General features: G+C 40.6%; 1 protein-coding gene across 1 annotated transcript in view; it reads left to right on the top strand.

The window, feature by feature from the left end:
• ADAMTS18 (ADAM metallopeptidase with thrombospondin type 1 motif 18) overlaps positions 1-14,032 on the top strand; it is a 151,326-nt gene that overhangs the window by 115,165 nt on the left and 22,129 nt on the right. The window contains exons 17-18 of the mRNA XM_068527246.1: positions 9,847-9,988; positions 12,582-12,708. Of these exons, the coding sequence (XP_068383347.1) occupies positions 9,847-9,988; positions 12,582-12,708 (269 nt within the window). The remainder of the gene's footprint in view (positions 1-9,846; positions 9,989-12,581; positions 12,709-14,032) is intronic.

Genomic DNA, 14,032 nt, shown 5'->3' on the forward strand with positions numbered 1-14,032 from the left:
AATTTCCTCAGTGGCCAAGAGGAAATTCCTAAGGGTAATCAAGGATTTATATGATTGTCTGAGGTCTTAAATTATTAGGCATTATTTAAGTCCATCAATCAACTTTTTATTTTGAAGTACAGACATCCATATACATGTAAATGACTTGGAGAAATGGAGCTAATGTTCATGACCCTGTATCATATTTCTGCATTGCCCAGGGGAAAATGACACACACGTGCACACCCCAGCACAGAAAAAAATCAATATTGATTTGGCAACCATATACTTTCTGAGATCACTACAGACACAGTTATTATAAACTAGATAATTTCCACATCTTTCTTTATTTCAGCTTATCCCCTACAACATGAGTCTGGCATAGAGTCTAAGGAATTTCTCATTGAACTAGTGCACTCATTAGTCTTCTGAAAGATTTAAAAGTCAGCTTATATTTCAATAGTCTTCAGGATACTATGCGTAGACCTACCATATTTATTTTACTGGGTTTGGGAACACAAGAAAAACTAAATCTTCTGCACATCACATAGCTAAATTGTGTGTGTGTGTGTGTGTGTGTGTCTTGTACAAGGAATTAAATTTTGAAGTGGTAGAAATGTGAAAACTGAAGTTCAGAGTTGAAATTTACACGTGCCTTCGTGGAAGAATAATCATTTCATCTGAAGTAGACGTCTATATGCTGGACGTTTTGAGTATGGCTGAAAATTTAATGTGTTTCCGTTTTGAGATTGAGCTATAGGTAACATAAGGTCACTGGTTTTGTCCTCTGTATAAGTGCAGTGCAAAAGGCCCGTTTAAGATATAATTTTAGGGAGCCTTGGCAATGAGAATGAAAAACACAAAAATTCTCTTTTTTTTTTTCATGATTAGTGAAGGTGTCCACTTAGAGGTGACGCATTCTTTAGACGTGACTGAAGATCAGCTTTTTTGCTAGCTGATGCACACTCTCACTCTCTCTCTCTCTCCCCCCCTTCTCCCCACCTCCCCCTTCCCCCTCTCCTGTCCCTCCCCCCCTTTTCTCCTTCCTCTCCTTTATTCTCTTTCTCTCTCTCTGTTTCTCTCTGTCTATCTGTCCCTCTCCCACACACAACAGTGAATGAGTCATGTTCTCCATCAAACTGTCATGCAGTTGGAGGGTAGGTGAGGAAATTCATCATGAGCGTTTCATTTATAAAGTAACTTCATCTCCGTCTGATAAACAGTGAGTCAGGACGACATGATAACACAGGTTGCTAGCCTAGGACTGAAATATGATCACCTGTGTTTTTACAGCATTCCTTTTTTTTTTTTAAAAAAAAAGTCTTAAAAATGAAAGCTCTCCTTTATGTTAAGGATTTTTTTTTTCTGTCTCTGTTAAGGGGCAAAAGGGGGTGTTTAACTCTTTGAAAACCCTTTCCCAATTAATCGTGTACCAAGAGAGAATCCTGCAGCTGACAAATACAGCAGCCTTTGTAATGACAGTAAGTGACAAATAGGTTAACCACAGGCCAGTTTCAAGGCAGAAAAAGACATCTAAAGAAAATCACTATAATAAACAACTTCCTCCACTCTTCGGCAAAAGGAGATGATGGGGTGGCGGGGGACCAGGCGGACAGGCACGTTGATCACTGAGTTGACAGTGTGCAAGCATCGCTGACAGAGACTTACCTTCTCATCCAGCTCCTTCCTTGTGACCCTGCTGTCTGCATCCCCCGCCCCCCGCAAGGGGAAGGAGCTGAAATGAGTAAAGATGTGCCTCACGATAAAATCAGTGTAAGGGAAAGGAGATTATCCAAGGAGCAGGGATGGAGTGAAGACACAAAACACAAAAGAGGCAAAGAAGTAATGGAGAATAAATTCAGAACAGAGGATAGGAAACTCCAGACTCCAGAGGACGATTCATATGTGCTTTCATGATGCCACATCATTTGTCTAGAGATTGCCATTCGCTATTTGAAGTGCAGGCCTCCAGTTAATTCATGGCAAATACTTCTGTGACAGGTCGGAGAACACTATTTCTCTTCACTAAACTCTGAGGAATGTTGATGAGTTGAATTAGAACTGTAGTCGGGGTTCAATGTGTCAGCCCACACCTTTGAAGCTGCCTCACAGATGTACTTCCAAGGCCCCGATCGGGGTCTTTGTGGTGCTGTGTCTTGTCAAATCCAACTCACTCACACCTAATAGCAGTGGCGATACCTGGTCATGTTTTTCAGGCTTTGAAGCAAATAAGAAGACAAAGACAACTGGCTGATTTTTCACATCACGAGGCTTCCAAAAAATCACAGGATTATACAAAAACAGGAACTTACACTACAAAACTATCCCTTCCCTGACTTAGTCAACACGTAATGTATGGCGAAATTCATCATTTATCGGAAGGGGTCAATCTATAAAGTAGGTTGTATTTCAGCCGTTAAAACAATGGTGAAATCCAACAGTTCTATAAATGCAGGGGGAAATGGATTGAGGAGATTAAAAATCATGTATCCTTAAGTCAGATATTAGCGTGTTCAAGAAACAACATTTTCAGGTTGGAACCCGATAGCACAATGTAAATGTTATAGCATGCTCTTGGATCCCGGTGACAACGTCTTTTCAATGGTTCATCCAGTCTTTAGAACTTTAAATTAGAATCCTAGATGTGACATTTCAGAGCTGGAGATGCAGTGTCCCAAGAGTTAAGATGTCAAGTTTGGGAGTCGGACAATATCAGAGACTTGAGTTCCCAGTGTTGCTACTTACTAGCTACGTGGCCTTGTGTATTGGTGCATTCATCTACAGTACTAAGATATTAACAGCACTGTGCCTACCTCATAGTATTGTTATCTGCTTTATTTTTTTTTTTTAATATTTATTTATTTGGTTGCCTCAGGTCTTCGTTGCGGCAGGCAGGCTCCTTAGTTGCGGCTCGAGGGCTCCTTAGTTGAGGCTCGCTGGCTCCTTAGTTGTGGCATGCATGTGGGATCTAGTTCCTGGACCAGGGATCAAACCCCGGGCCCCCTGCTTTGGCAGCGCAGAGTCTTATCCACTGTGCCACCAGGGAAGTCCCGAGTGGTGTTGTCAGCTTTAAATGAGATAATGCTTGTACAGTGCTTTGCCTGGCATAACACACTAAGTATTGCTGCTGTTATTTTTTAAAGCAATCAAGTACATTACTGAAGACAAGAAATAAGCTTCCAAGCATGCACTAAATAAAACGTCGGTCTTCAGAACCTATGCATAACTCTTTAGTTTCCATGGGAGAATTAGGACAACTTCCTTAAAAGGAAAAATGGGCCTTAAGTAATGAAATAAAAATGAAGCTGATTGAAGGCATTTATAGTTTGCACATTACAAATTAAAAGTGGGAGTGACAGAAAGCAAGCTGTTTACCCAAGACTACTCAATGTGTCCTTTGTTTTAACTTTGTGTGCCCCAAGCGGAACCTGCATCCCCCTTCCTTCGGAGGGCAGTTGGTAGAGTCCAGCCCCATCGTCTGTGGTTTTCCAACTTAAGAAGCTGTAAATTTTATAGCTCCGCACCCTGCGGTCAGAGCCGCTGAGTGCTGTGTCTGAAGTCAGGTGGTTGGTGTGTTAAAGGTAGACACTGCACAGTTCTACTGAGGACCTGGAAGCATTTAAGGAGGTTGCTTGCCAACTGTAAGTTAGAGACCCAGTGCCAGTTGGCTGGAAAATCCTCTGGACTAAGTCCAGTTAAGTAGACTGAATTGCTGGCGGTCTTTCCAAACTTGTGCGTTTCACAGCTGGGCTATACAGTCCGACAGGCAGCAGGGGGCGCTATTGTGATGTTGTGCTCTGATGGGGGGTGGGGGAGGGTTGTGGCATCCATGTGGCCTGGAGGGCCTTTGTGTTCTCCACTAGTGCTGAAAAAAGTTATTGACTGCGCTTGACAGGGTCACTGAAAATATTTCTAAATAGATGTGAGTGATGGGAATTAGCATTTTCAAATGACGTATTGTTTCAGATGTGTTCGTTCCTCGGCATCCGCAGAGGCAGTTAGAATCTTAGCTATGCGGTTATCACACGTCGTCCCACGGTCCTGCTTCCGAGCTTCGGGTGGGTCGCACTGTCTGTGGTCAAGGTGATGGTCATGGTCACACTGAGGTACTTAGGTATAGCCAAGCCTGCCAAATTAGTGGGTGTCATCTCCACTAAGAGGAGTGGGCAAAGTCATTGTTAGACCGCAGGACCATTTAGAATTTGGAACATTTTTCATTGTGTCTAAAAACTGATGCAGGTGAGAAAACCTCAGCCTTAAGGTTGGGCAGAGGTGGCTTCATGGACGTGGAACCCTCAAAGTCACAGGGGACCTTGGACCCAGAAGTGCCTTATGTTTGGTTTACTGTTCTGTTGTCACCAGCTTGAAATCCTTAATCATTTTTTTAAACGAGGGGCCTTGCATTTCCATTTTGCTCTGGGCCCCGCAAATTATGTAGCCATTCCTGAGGGTAGGATTGACTTTTTTTTTTCTTTTTTTTAACAAAGTCCAGTCTTTTTTCAGAATGGGGTAAAGAAGGGACTTAGAGATTCTTTCAGCCAGATGATCAGTCTATTTCCAAAGGATTCGCTATTGCAAGCATCAAACAGTAAAAGATAAGACAACTGCTGTGTATTCCATTCTTGGTTACTTTGTTCCTCATACAGGATTAGGAAAAGGGCAGAGAATGCCTAAATTATCATAGAGAAGCAAATAATGTAATTGGCAAATACTCATCTTTTATATATTTGATCTTGGTGTCTATTTGTTTAAATAATTACTTTCTTTAAGAAGGCTTTATGAGCTGATGTTAAAGTAAATTCTAAAGTCAGCTTTCTGCTGGTTTACACAAATATTGTCCTTCAGCCTACGTGATTACACATAGAACTCTCCTGTGACCTTACAGATACACACACATTATAGTGAAGCCATGAGTCATTTGATTTTTTTTTAAAGTTGAAAGTCTTATTCATTTGTGCATTCAATGAGTGCATTAATATGTCCAACAAACAAAATATAAACAATATGTCCTGTAGGCCATTGGCTATAGAACTATACTAGTAATATGGCAATAACCAGCTACGACATATGTTATGAGTTAGTAATTTAAAGTTGCATAATTTTGTGCACATTTACAGTAAATCGTAGGAGTTATTTCTCTTCTTGCCATGGCTGCATAAGTAAGCTTCTTTTATTACCTTGATAGTATGAAATGGATTAGTTGCCTTCTTGCTATTAACTACTTTTAGCTCAGACGTTTTACTTTTCAGAGGATCTTTACATATTTTTGCTTCACCTAAGGGAAGGACGGTGGGAAACTCAATATAAAAGTTTGTCCTTTTGGGGGGAATAGAAATCCTCAAAGAAAACAAATTCTTTTGTTCTTTTGTGGCTTCTTGGCAGGAATCATCACCAAAATACTTCATTAATTAAGTAACAGCTACACAGTTTCCTTAGGTAGTCATGTGATCCCCTTCCCCCAAGTTCACAGTAACACTTGATTTCCCTTGGCAGGTTATATGGCACTTTGTTTTTAACCTCTTAAGTAACCATATTATTTTTGAGCGTGGATGTGTCCATCTCCTCCGCTAGAGAATATGGCTTCTCCTCATCCCTAGAGAGCCATGATCATGGAAATCCGAAGAGATGATGGCGGCTTAGACCAAGGAAGCAGCAGTAGCAATAGATAAAGTGAGACGTGGTCAGATTTGAGTAATATTGAAAGTAAAGATAACACCATTTCTTGGTCGATTAGGTGTGGGGTGTGAGTAAAAGAGAGGAGATCAACTTTCTATTTTAGCCTGAACAATTAGAAGGATTGGGTTGCCATTTTGTGAGACTGGGAAGAACAGCCTTTCAGAGAACAGGGAGGAAAATCCCGAGTTCATTGTTGGACTTTGTTTACCTTTTAAACATCCAAGTAGAGATGCTCAATAGACAGTTAACTATGTGAATGTGGAGGTCAGAGGATGGGTTTCATTTACAGCTGTGCTGTCCCATATGGTAGCCGCTACTCACATGTGGTTCTTTAAGTTTAGATTTAGATTAAATTAAACATAACGTCTTATTCTTCAATCACAATGCATACTAGTGCTCAAGAGCCACATGTGGCTTGCGGCTGCCACATGGAGCAACACAGGTTTATAGTATAATACTTGTCATCATTGCAGAAAGTTCTATTGGAAAGCGCTGGTGTAGAGTTATGAATTTGGGAGTGGTCCAACCTGTAGGTTGCACTTAAACTACAGGACTGGATGAGATCACCTAGAGGGGTGAGTATAGAAAAACAGGAGGTCGAGAGGTTGGAGGTCAATTTGACATTGAATCATTAGGAAATAAGGATTCAGCAAAAGAAACTAGGAATGAAGGTCGGTCGGTCAGTAAGGGAGGAAAAGAACTGAAATGATGGGTTTCTAATAGCGAAAACAGGAGGAAGTGATCAGCTATGTCCAGTGCTTGTGATTGGTTGAGTAAGACAAAGCCGTTGACTGTTGGAAATGACAAGGTGCCCTTGAAAGAGAGGTTTCAGTGATGTGGTGCGGAGGGATGCCTGAGAAAGAGGGACCACGGGAGAATGAGGAACATGCGGAGATCCAAAGTCAAGGCAACTCTTAGAGGGATTTTTGCTATAAAGGGAAACAGTGAATGTGAGCTGGAAGTGTATGTAGAGATGAGATCATTTTTTTCCTCTTGAGATGAGGGATATAACAGCATGTTCATGTGCTTATCGAATGATCCAATAGACAGGGACATTTCAATAAGGCTCAAGAGAGAGGGGACGACACTAGCAGTGACGCCCTTAAGTAGGTGAGGGAAGATGGGATCCAGGGCAATAGTGGACAACCCGGGCTGAGCATCCTGGGAGGAGCCAGGACAGGACATCCTGGGTAACAGAAGGAGAGGAATGTATGGGTCCAGATGCAGAAACACATTTGATGGGAGAGAGTGCCTACGTTCTCTTCTTGATGGTAGCATCAATAATATTTTATGGATTGCTTTACTGGAAGCCTAGGGAAACTTGACATCTTGGTTGTTTTTGTTTGTTTAATAGCGATGACACTTTGACCTTCACAGTCCTTTTTTTTTTCTCCCTCTCTTAAATGCATCCTGCTGTTCACAGCAACATTTTAAAATTTTTACAGTGAAACCACATGCCATGTATGGCCTAGGTTCTAGAATCTGTCTAAAAGGTAAAAGTAGAATGTATTTCAAATGCTCATTGCAAATGTGCTAAACCACTCTTAAATCACCAGAACATAAGTCCTTGGCATTGAAAAGGCAAGAACTAAAGTTATTTTTTCTTTTCTTTGCATTTCTGCTGGGGATCCCTTTCCCCTGCGGCAGTGGAAGTCAGGATCTAGTCTGAATGTGGGGTGGGGTGGTACTAGGAAGTGGAGCTAAGTGAGTGGATTTCTGTCTCTATCACACTTGCCCTTGAATTTGTCTATCTTATGTGCACGTGTGATGCAATTCCATTCTATTGTAATATCCTGCTCTTGAGCCTTAGCTCACTCTAACTCTGATACATTTCACTTGTATTTTACTGCCATGCTTGCACACGTGGTGTGCTGCGTTATTTTCTTCCCTACGAGATCTCTGCATTACTACTGCATAAAAAAAATAGCAACCAAAAGTGTTACATTTGAGATATCAGTTTAACTCAAGGAGAAACTGAGTTGAAATATCCATGAGCATCAGTATTACCTTCTGAATGTGAAATTCCTCTCAAAATTCTAGCTTGATTGTGAATAAAGCTCTAAAGTGTCTCTGTTTACATAATATCACATGAAGACATTAACAAAAACACTGCAAAAAAATCTCAAATAAGGAAAGCATTCTATTTATTCAAAATACATGAAATGTTATAACATAACTGAACACGTGATTCCAAGAACAGTTTGTATCACTTAGCTGCAAAAATAAGAAAAGCAAAGATTAGAAAGATCCTCGGAATTCAAAGACTCCTAAGACCTTGATTTTGAGAAGGTTTTCATTGGTGACTCATGAGAATTCGGCATTTGTTGATTTTAATGGTACTACCTGTTGTGTTTCGTTTGCTTTTTGTTTTGGATGGGGGCGAGGGAAACCCATCTATTAACAATTTGGTTGTTTCTGGGGGCCACCAGGATTTGTTTTGTTGGATGACAACACCATGGAATCTTCAGAGCAAGCCATAATACTTCTGGAGACATTTAAGCTAATAGCAAAGTGGAAACCATTTTGTAGTATCCTAAGGAGCGGTCTGGTGTAAGGAGGTCCTTGAACTGCTGCCACCCACCCAACTTGAATTGAGGTGGGATCCCACCAGACAGAGACAGAGCCAGGAGTTCCTCTTTTTAACTGGAAACCTGCTTTGCTCCTTGGCCATGAATGCCCTGTTCTGATGGTAACACACGTTTTTCACAAGACACGGGTTGGGAGAAAACCAGCTGTTTGTATTCATGCTTTGAGCTTGAAAGAAAAAACAAAGAGAAGTAGTTAAGAAAAGAGAGGATCAGGAAGGGAGGCAAATAATGTGTTTGCCTACACCAAAAACAAGGTGCTATCCAGACATAGAAAACAAACTTATGGTTACCAAAGGGGAAAGGGGTGGGGGGGAGGGATAAATCAGGAGCTTGGGATGAACAGATACACACTACTATATATAAAATAGATGAACAACAAGGCCCTACTGTATAGCACAGGGAACTCTACTCAATATCTTGTAATAACCTATAATGGAAAAGAATTTGAAAAAGAATATATACACACATATGCATACACACACACATATATATACACACACACACATATATATACACACACACATATAACAGAAACACTTTGCTACACCTGAAAGTAACACAACATTGTAAATCAACTATGCTCCAAGAAAAAAAATAAAAAGGTGATATCTTACAGTCTTTAGGCACATTTTGTTGGAGGGCCTAAATTCTATTTTAATCTCATTCAACGGTCACCTGTGTGATCTTGCACAAGTTCATTCTTCTCCGTTTTGGGGGTTTTTTTTCCGATGAAAAAATAGACACCTACATTATAGAGTGGTTAGAGGACTCTTGAAATAATGCATAGGAAAAGCCCGGCAGAGTGTCTGACACCTGGGAAGTGCCAGTAAATGATTGCTCTTATTTTAGTAGTCAGACCTGATAGTATCAGATTTATCCCAAGTCCTTGCCCTTCTGAGGTCAAATCCATTCCAGTATATATATTACCAACCACTGCTTCTGATCATATTTCTTTTTGTCTTATCTGCTCATCCTGGTACACAGTTAACAGACACCTACTCTTTGGGCAGATTCTCTTTGGAAATCCTATTGGGAATCTGCCTGGATTCTAAGGTTGATGATAGGGACGCCAAGTGGGGTATTCTAAGGTTTTCTGAGTGCTTCCCTTGTGTCTAGCATCTACTGGCATCCAGGAGAGGGATTATAAGTTGTGGGCCAGGATAAATCATAAAAATCTATATACGCTGATTCAATTTCAACCATTATCTGTGGAGCACCAGTATGTGTTAGTATCATGCTAGGCTTTCAAGTTTAAAGTGAAGGTTGAGACCTCATAGTATAACCTCTCCTTCAACATAAGGTAAGAATCTATTTTCTTGCCTTATTCATTGGATATGCCTAGAACTGAGGGCTGTGGGCTTATAGCAAATGTCCTGTTTCCCTACTGTCTTTCTAAATCACAGGTCTGGTGCTCTAGAGGCACACATTTTAAAGTGTCATGGGAAAACTTTCAATCAACATAAAACATACTTGGGAACAATGATGTGATCCAGCTTGGAGGTCAAAATGGCATGCAAATATCTCTAAAATGTTCAGTGAGATTTCTGGAATTCCAGGGTCTGACCTGTCTCTTGATCTCTGATTTGTATCTTACACTGTCCAGATTCTGATGCAAGGCAAAAATCCGGGGATATCTTGGAAGTATGCACTTCCCCAGGTCGTGAATGGAACTCAGCCAGCCTCAGAAAGACACAGCCACACCTGGAGTACAGTGCAGTCAGATTGCTCCTTCTCCTGTGGTGGAGGTAGTTGATTTCCTCACTGTCTTCCACGTCTCTCCTTAAACAGTGTCTTTCACCGGTTTGCAGGGCAGAAATAGAGACACAGATGTAGAGCACAAACATGGACACCAAGGGGGGAATAGTGGCGGGCAGGGGGTGGGTGGTGGGATGAATTGGGAGATTGGGATTGACATATATACACTAATATGTATAAAATAGATAACTAATAAGAACCTGCTGTATAAAAAAATAATTCAAAAAAAATATTACAGCAACAGAAAAAAAAAATGAAATTATGTTCTTCTGCTTCAGAGTCATCCATGGCTCCTCTTTGCACTTGGATGAAACCCACGCTCCTCGTCGTGGCCCACTGGACCCCGCATGGTCTGGCCCCCACTTGCCGCCTCAGTTTCCTTTTGTAGAACCCCCCCACCTGCCCTGTTTAAAAAAAAAAAAAAAAACAGGTTCTTTCACTCCAGACGTCTTTCCATTGTATGGTTTAAATAAGCAACAAAAGAACTATCTTTATGGGAACTGTCACTGTAAGAAAAAAAAAAAAAAAGCAAATATTATTTGTACTCTTCGGGGATTTTCCTATGTAGAAAGGAACCAACTCACACAAATCTCAAGTCAGCCACAACCAGGACTCAAAAGTTACGCATCTGAAACTTACAAGGGGGGGGGGAAATATAAAACATGTGTCCATTTCTTATAAATGTAAGGATTGAGTCATTGATGGATTTTTCAGCTCACAGCTTCGTGTCTTTCTGTCCTGACTTTTCTGTTGTTGTCAGCCTCCCAGTGGGACTTAGAGAAGGTAGGGGCAAGACAGTGAAAGCACACGCAAGGCAGACTTAAGATAGCGATCTGACACGTGGGAGCAGTGGCGTTCCAGCCCCGCAGGGAAATGGATTAAATCTGAGAAACAGCCCTTGTAAGGAAGGAAGAACAACAGCCATCCTCTCAGTGCGTAGAAGGGAGGCATTTTATTTAGGTCCCAAAATATCACATATTGGTTGGTAAGTCAATCTTTGTCACACTTGCCCTTTGGGAAGAAGAATGAGTCCATAAATAAGTCCATGAAACCAAAGCATGAAGCTCATTTCCTCATGCTCAGAGCACCTGGTGACAGCGGGTCTCCCTACTGTGTCCATCCCACTGAGCAAACTGGGGCATCTTGGGACCAGAGACAGAGCAGAAATACAGAAAGTGAAGAAATTCTGTCTTCAGCTGCCCATGCTAGTTAACAAAATATGAGGAAATACTTCTTTTTAAAAATATATATTCAATAATTAAAAGGGAATATATTTTTTATTAATACACATTTTAAAAGCAATATGCTATAAAGAAGAAAATAATCTCCCATAATCTTTTAATCAGCAATAGCCAATGTTAATACTTTGGTCTATATCATTGTATTCTTTTTCTTAAGCAAACATAAAAACACATGTGTTTCACATACTCAGACACATTGCCACACATGTATCATTTTATGGTGTTTTTTTTTTTAACAGAACAGAAACCATAAACTTTATGTTCTTTTTCACGTAGTCTTTGAGCATGAGCAGTTCATGTATCGAATGCTCTTTGAGATCATTCGCAATAACTTCCTGGTATTCCGGAGAGAGCACAGGTTCCTTGGGAAAGAGAGAGATTCAGTCCATTTTCCATTTACAGGGAATAAATACAACCAAGGGGAGGATGCTGGACAAGTGCATTATGGGATTCTCCTTTGCCTTGAGCTAGCAACACCTTCGTGTGACTCACAGACCATAGCATGTCGGAAGTCTAAGAGAAGACAAGTCCAAATGAATACGTTCTCCAGAAGCAAACTCTTAACTTTAGGGAGTCCCAGTATTTTGATCGGTTCCTCCTGAAAGTAAACCCCCTTCAACCTAATCATTCTAGCGGGAGTGACTTTTCACTCTTGCTCAGATTCCATTTTAAGGAAAAGTCCATGTGAATAAAGACAATTGAAAGAGGAGGCAGCGTTCCTATGGGGGGAGCTGACACATACAGTTAATCACACACAAAATAAAGTGTATCTTGATGAGAGGTCCTGAAATGAATATTGAAAACAAGGCAGTGGGGTGAACAGACAGAAACAAAAAACCAGAGTCCTTGCGGACAAGTATGAACACATAGTCAGTGAGTTCAACTACTCTCAGGGAAGTATAGAAGATGCTTCAGGAAAAAGCAAAATCTTAAGAGTTTCCACACATAATTCCAAGATTTTTCTTTGAAGAACATTTTCCATTAGATATGTGCAGTGTGAGTTAAAGCTTGTGGGATATTTCCCTCAAACAGATATTGCCCTGTTTTCAAAAGGCTGCCTTTATTACTATATCGTTCTAGAATCCATGACAGTCTTGAAAACTACGACGCTACATGTTAAAAAGTATTAAAATATGAAAACTATTATCTTGGGGGGGCATGGCATTAGGGTGGAATTCACATGAGTTGTAGATTTTATCAGAAGGAAGTGTTTTCATACAATATTTAGGTTCTGTATCTTCAGTAAAATATCAGAACCCTGGTAAACCCGAAGCTAAACTTGGAAACTAAATGGAATTGGTTATCTGCAATTTTCACTTTGTAACTTCTGATGTCTTATTAGGTTACATAAGTGTCAAGGCCATTTGCTTACGGGATCAAAACACTCAAGTCAATTCCTCATTCTGCAATGCAAGAGCCAAGCCAGCAACTGAACCCAAAATGTGCAATGCCTTCTCCTGCCCTGCCTAGTAAGTCATCTGGAAATGTCTTTCTGGTTGCATCTGTACTTGTGTGCCTTTATTGTTGATAGGAGATGGTTGAAGCCACTGTCGATGCCTCTGATCAAAAGTGATTCAAAGATAGACAGAATACCCCCTGCCCCACCCCCAAAAAAAGGCAATATAAGAAAGGAGACGAGAGTTGCAGTTAAAATATATAACTTGAAAAACACAAATTTGCTTCAGACACTCAGACTGTGGCTATGCCAACATAACCTTGGGGTAAAGAAAGGCATAAAGGCATCTTTTTTCAACCTTTTCATAGAGACCCCTCTTCTCTGAACTAAAACAGATATTTAAATAACATAGAATCCTATGTTAGTTAAATTTCTGTGTGGTTGTATGCTTAACTTTTATAGAGTCATCCAAGAATTTAAAACTCATATTACTCTGCAACCCATGAAAGCCCAAATGCAAATTACACAGTAGCATGACACAGAGTAAAAAGAAAGGAGTAGAGCCCAAGTGGTAACCCCATTTTTGATGAAGAGACACTGTGGGGAACTCAGTGGGTTTGCTTTTGGATTGATTTTAGCCACACTACTATTTGAGCACTAATTTTAAGTAATGTTCCCAGCCAAATGGAGTCTCTTCTTGTTTGATTTATCTTCTGCCAAATGTATTTATATAGAGTTGACAGGGTCTCTTCTACGGCACTGTTGTGTTCCCTGCTGTTTCCGATCATCTTAATAAGTAGTGTTTGCTTTGTGGTGATGCGATTATGTTGCACACTCTTTTTATATACATACATATTTTTTTCCTTGTAAATAGTGTATCTGTCATAATCGTTCGGGGCTTCAGCTCCCCACCAATCCCCTAGGCCCAATTGTCAACTCAGTTTTTCCCTTAGAGTTTGGAACCAGCTGTATCCTGAACACAAAAAGGAGAAAGACATGTGAGGAATTTTCTCTCTTGCTAAGAAGTGTCTGGCTCTAAAAATATCCCGTGGCTCTAAGACGTGATAACCAGACAGTGTTATTGATCCTTGTGGAATAACCTCTCCCTTAGATGGGGGTGTGTGTGCGTGTGTGTGTGCGCTTAGGTACATGTAGGGATTGTCAGTACACTTGAATGGCAAGCTAATATTTTCTTATTTTAAGCCTCCTTTCCATCATTGTTTATCTCCACCAAGAAAAGAAAGGAACCCCATTTGTATGTACATCCTTGAAAAGGGAGAGAGAGCATGGTTCATGCTTAACTCCCAGAACTTTCCTGATGGCTCCACGTAGAAATGATATTCTGTGCAGTAACAAGTTTGCTGGCTCTTTAAAAGCAGAACAGCCCCTGCAGTGAC

The sequence above is a fragment of the Eschrichtius robustus genome, chromosome 19 (genome assembly GCF_028021215.1).
Source record: "Eschrichtius robustus isolate mEscRob2 chromosome 19, mEscRob2.pri, whole genome shotgun sequence".
NCBI classification, from domain to species: Eukaryota; Metazoa; Chordata; class Mammalia; order Artiodactyla; family Eschrichtiidae; genus Eschrichtius; species Eschrichtius robustus.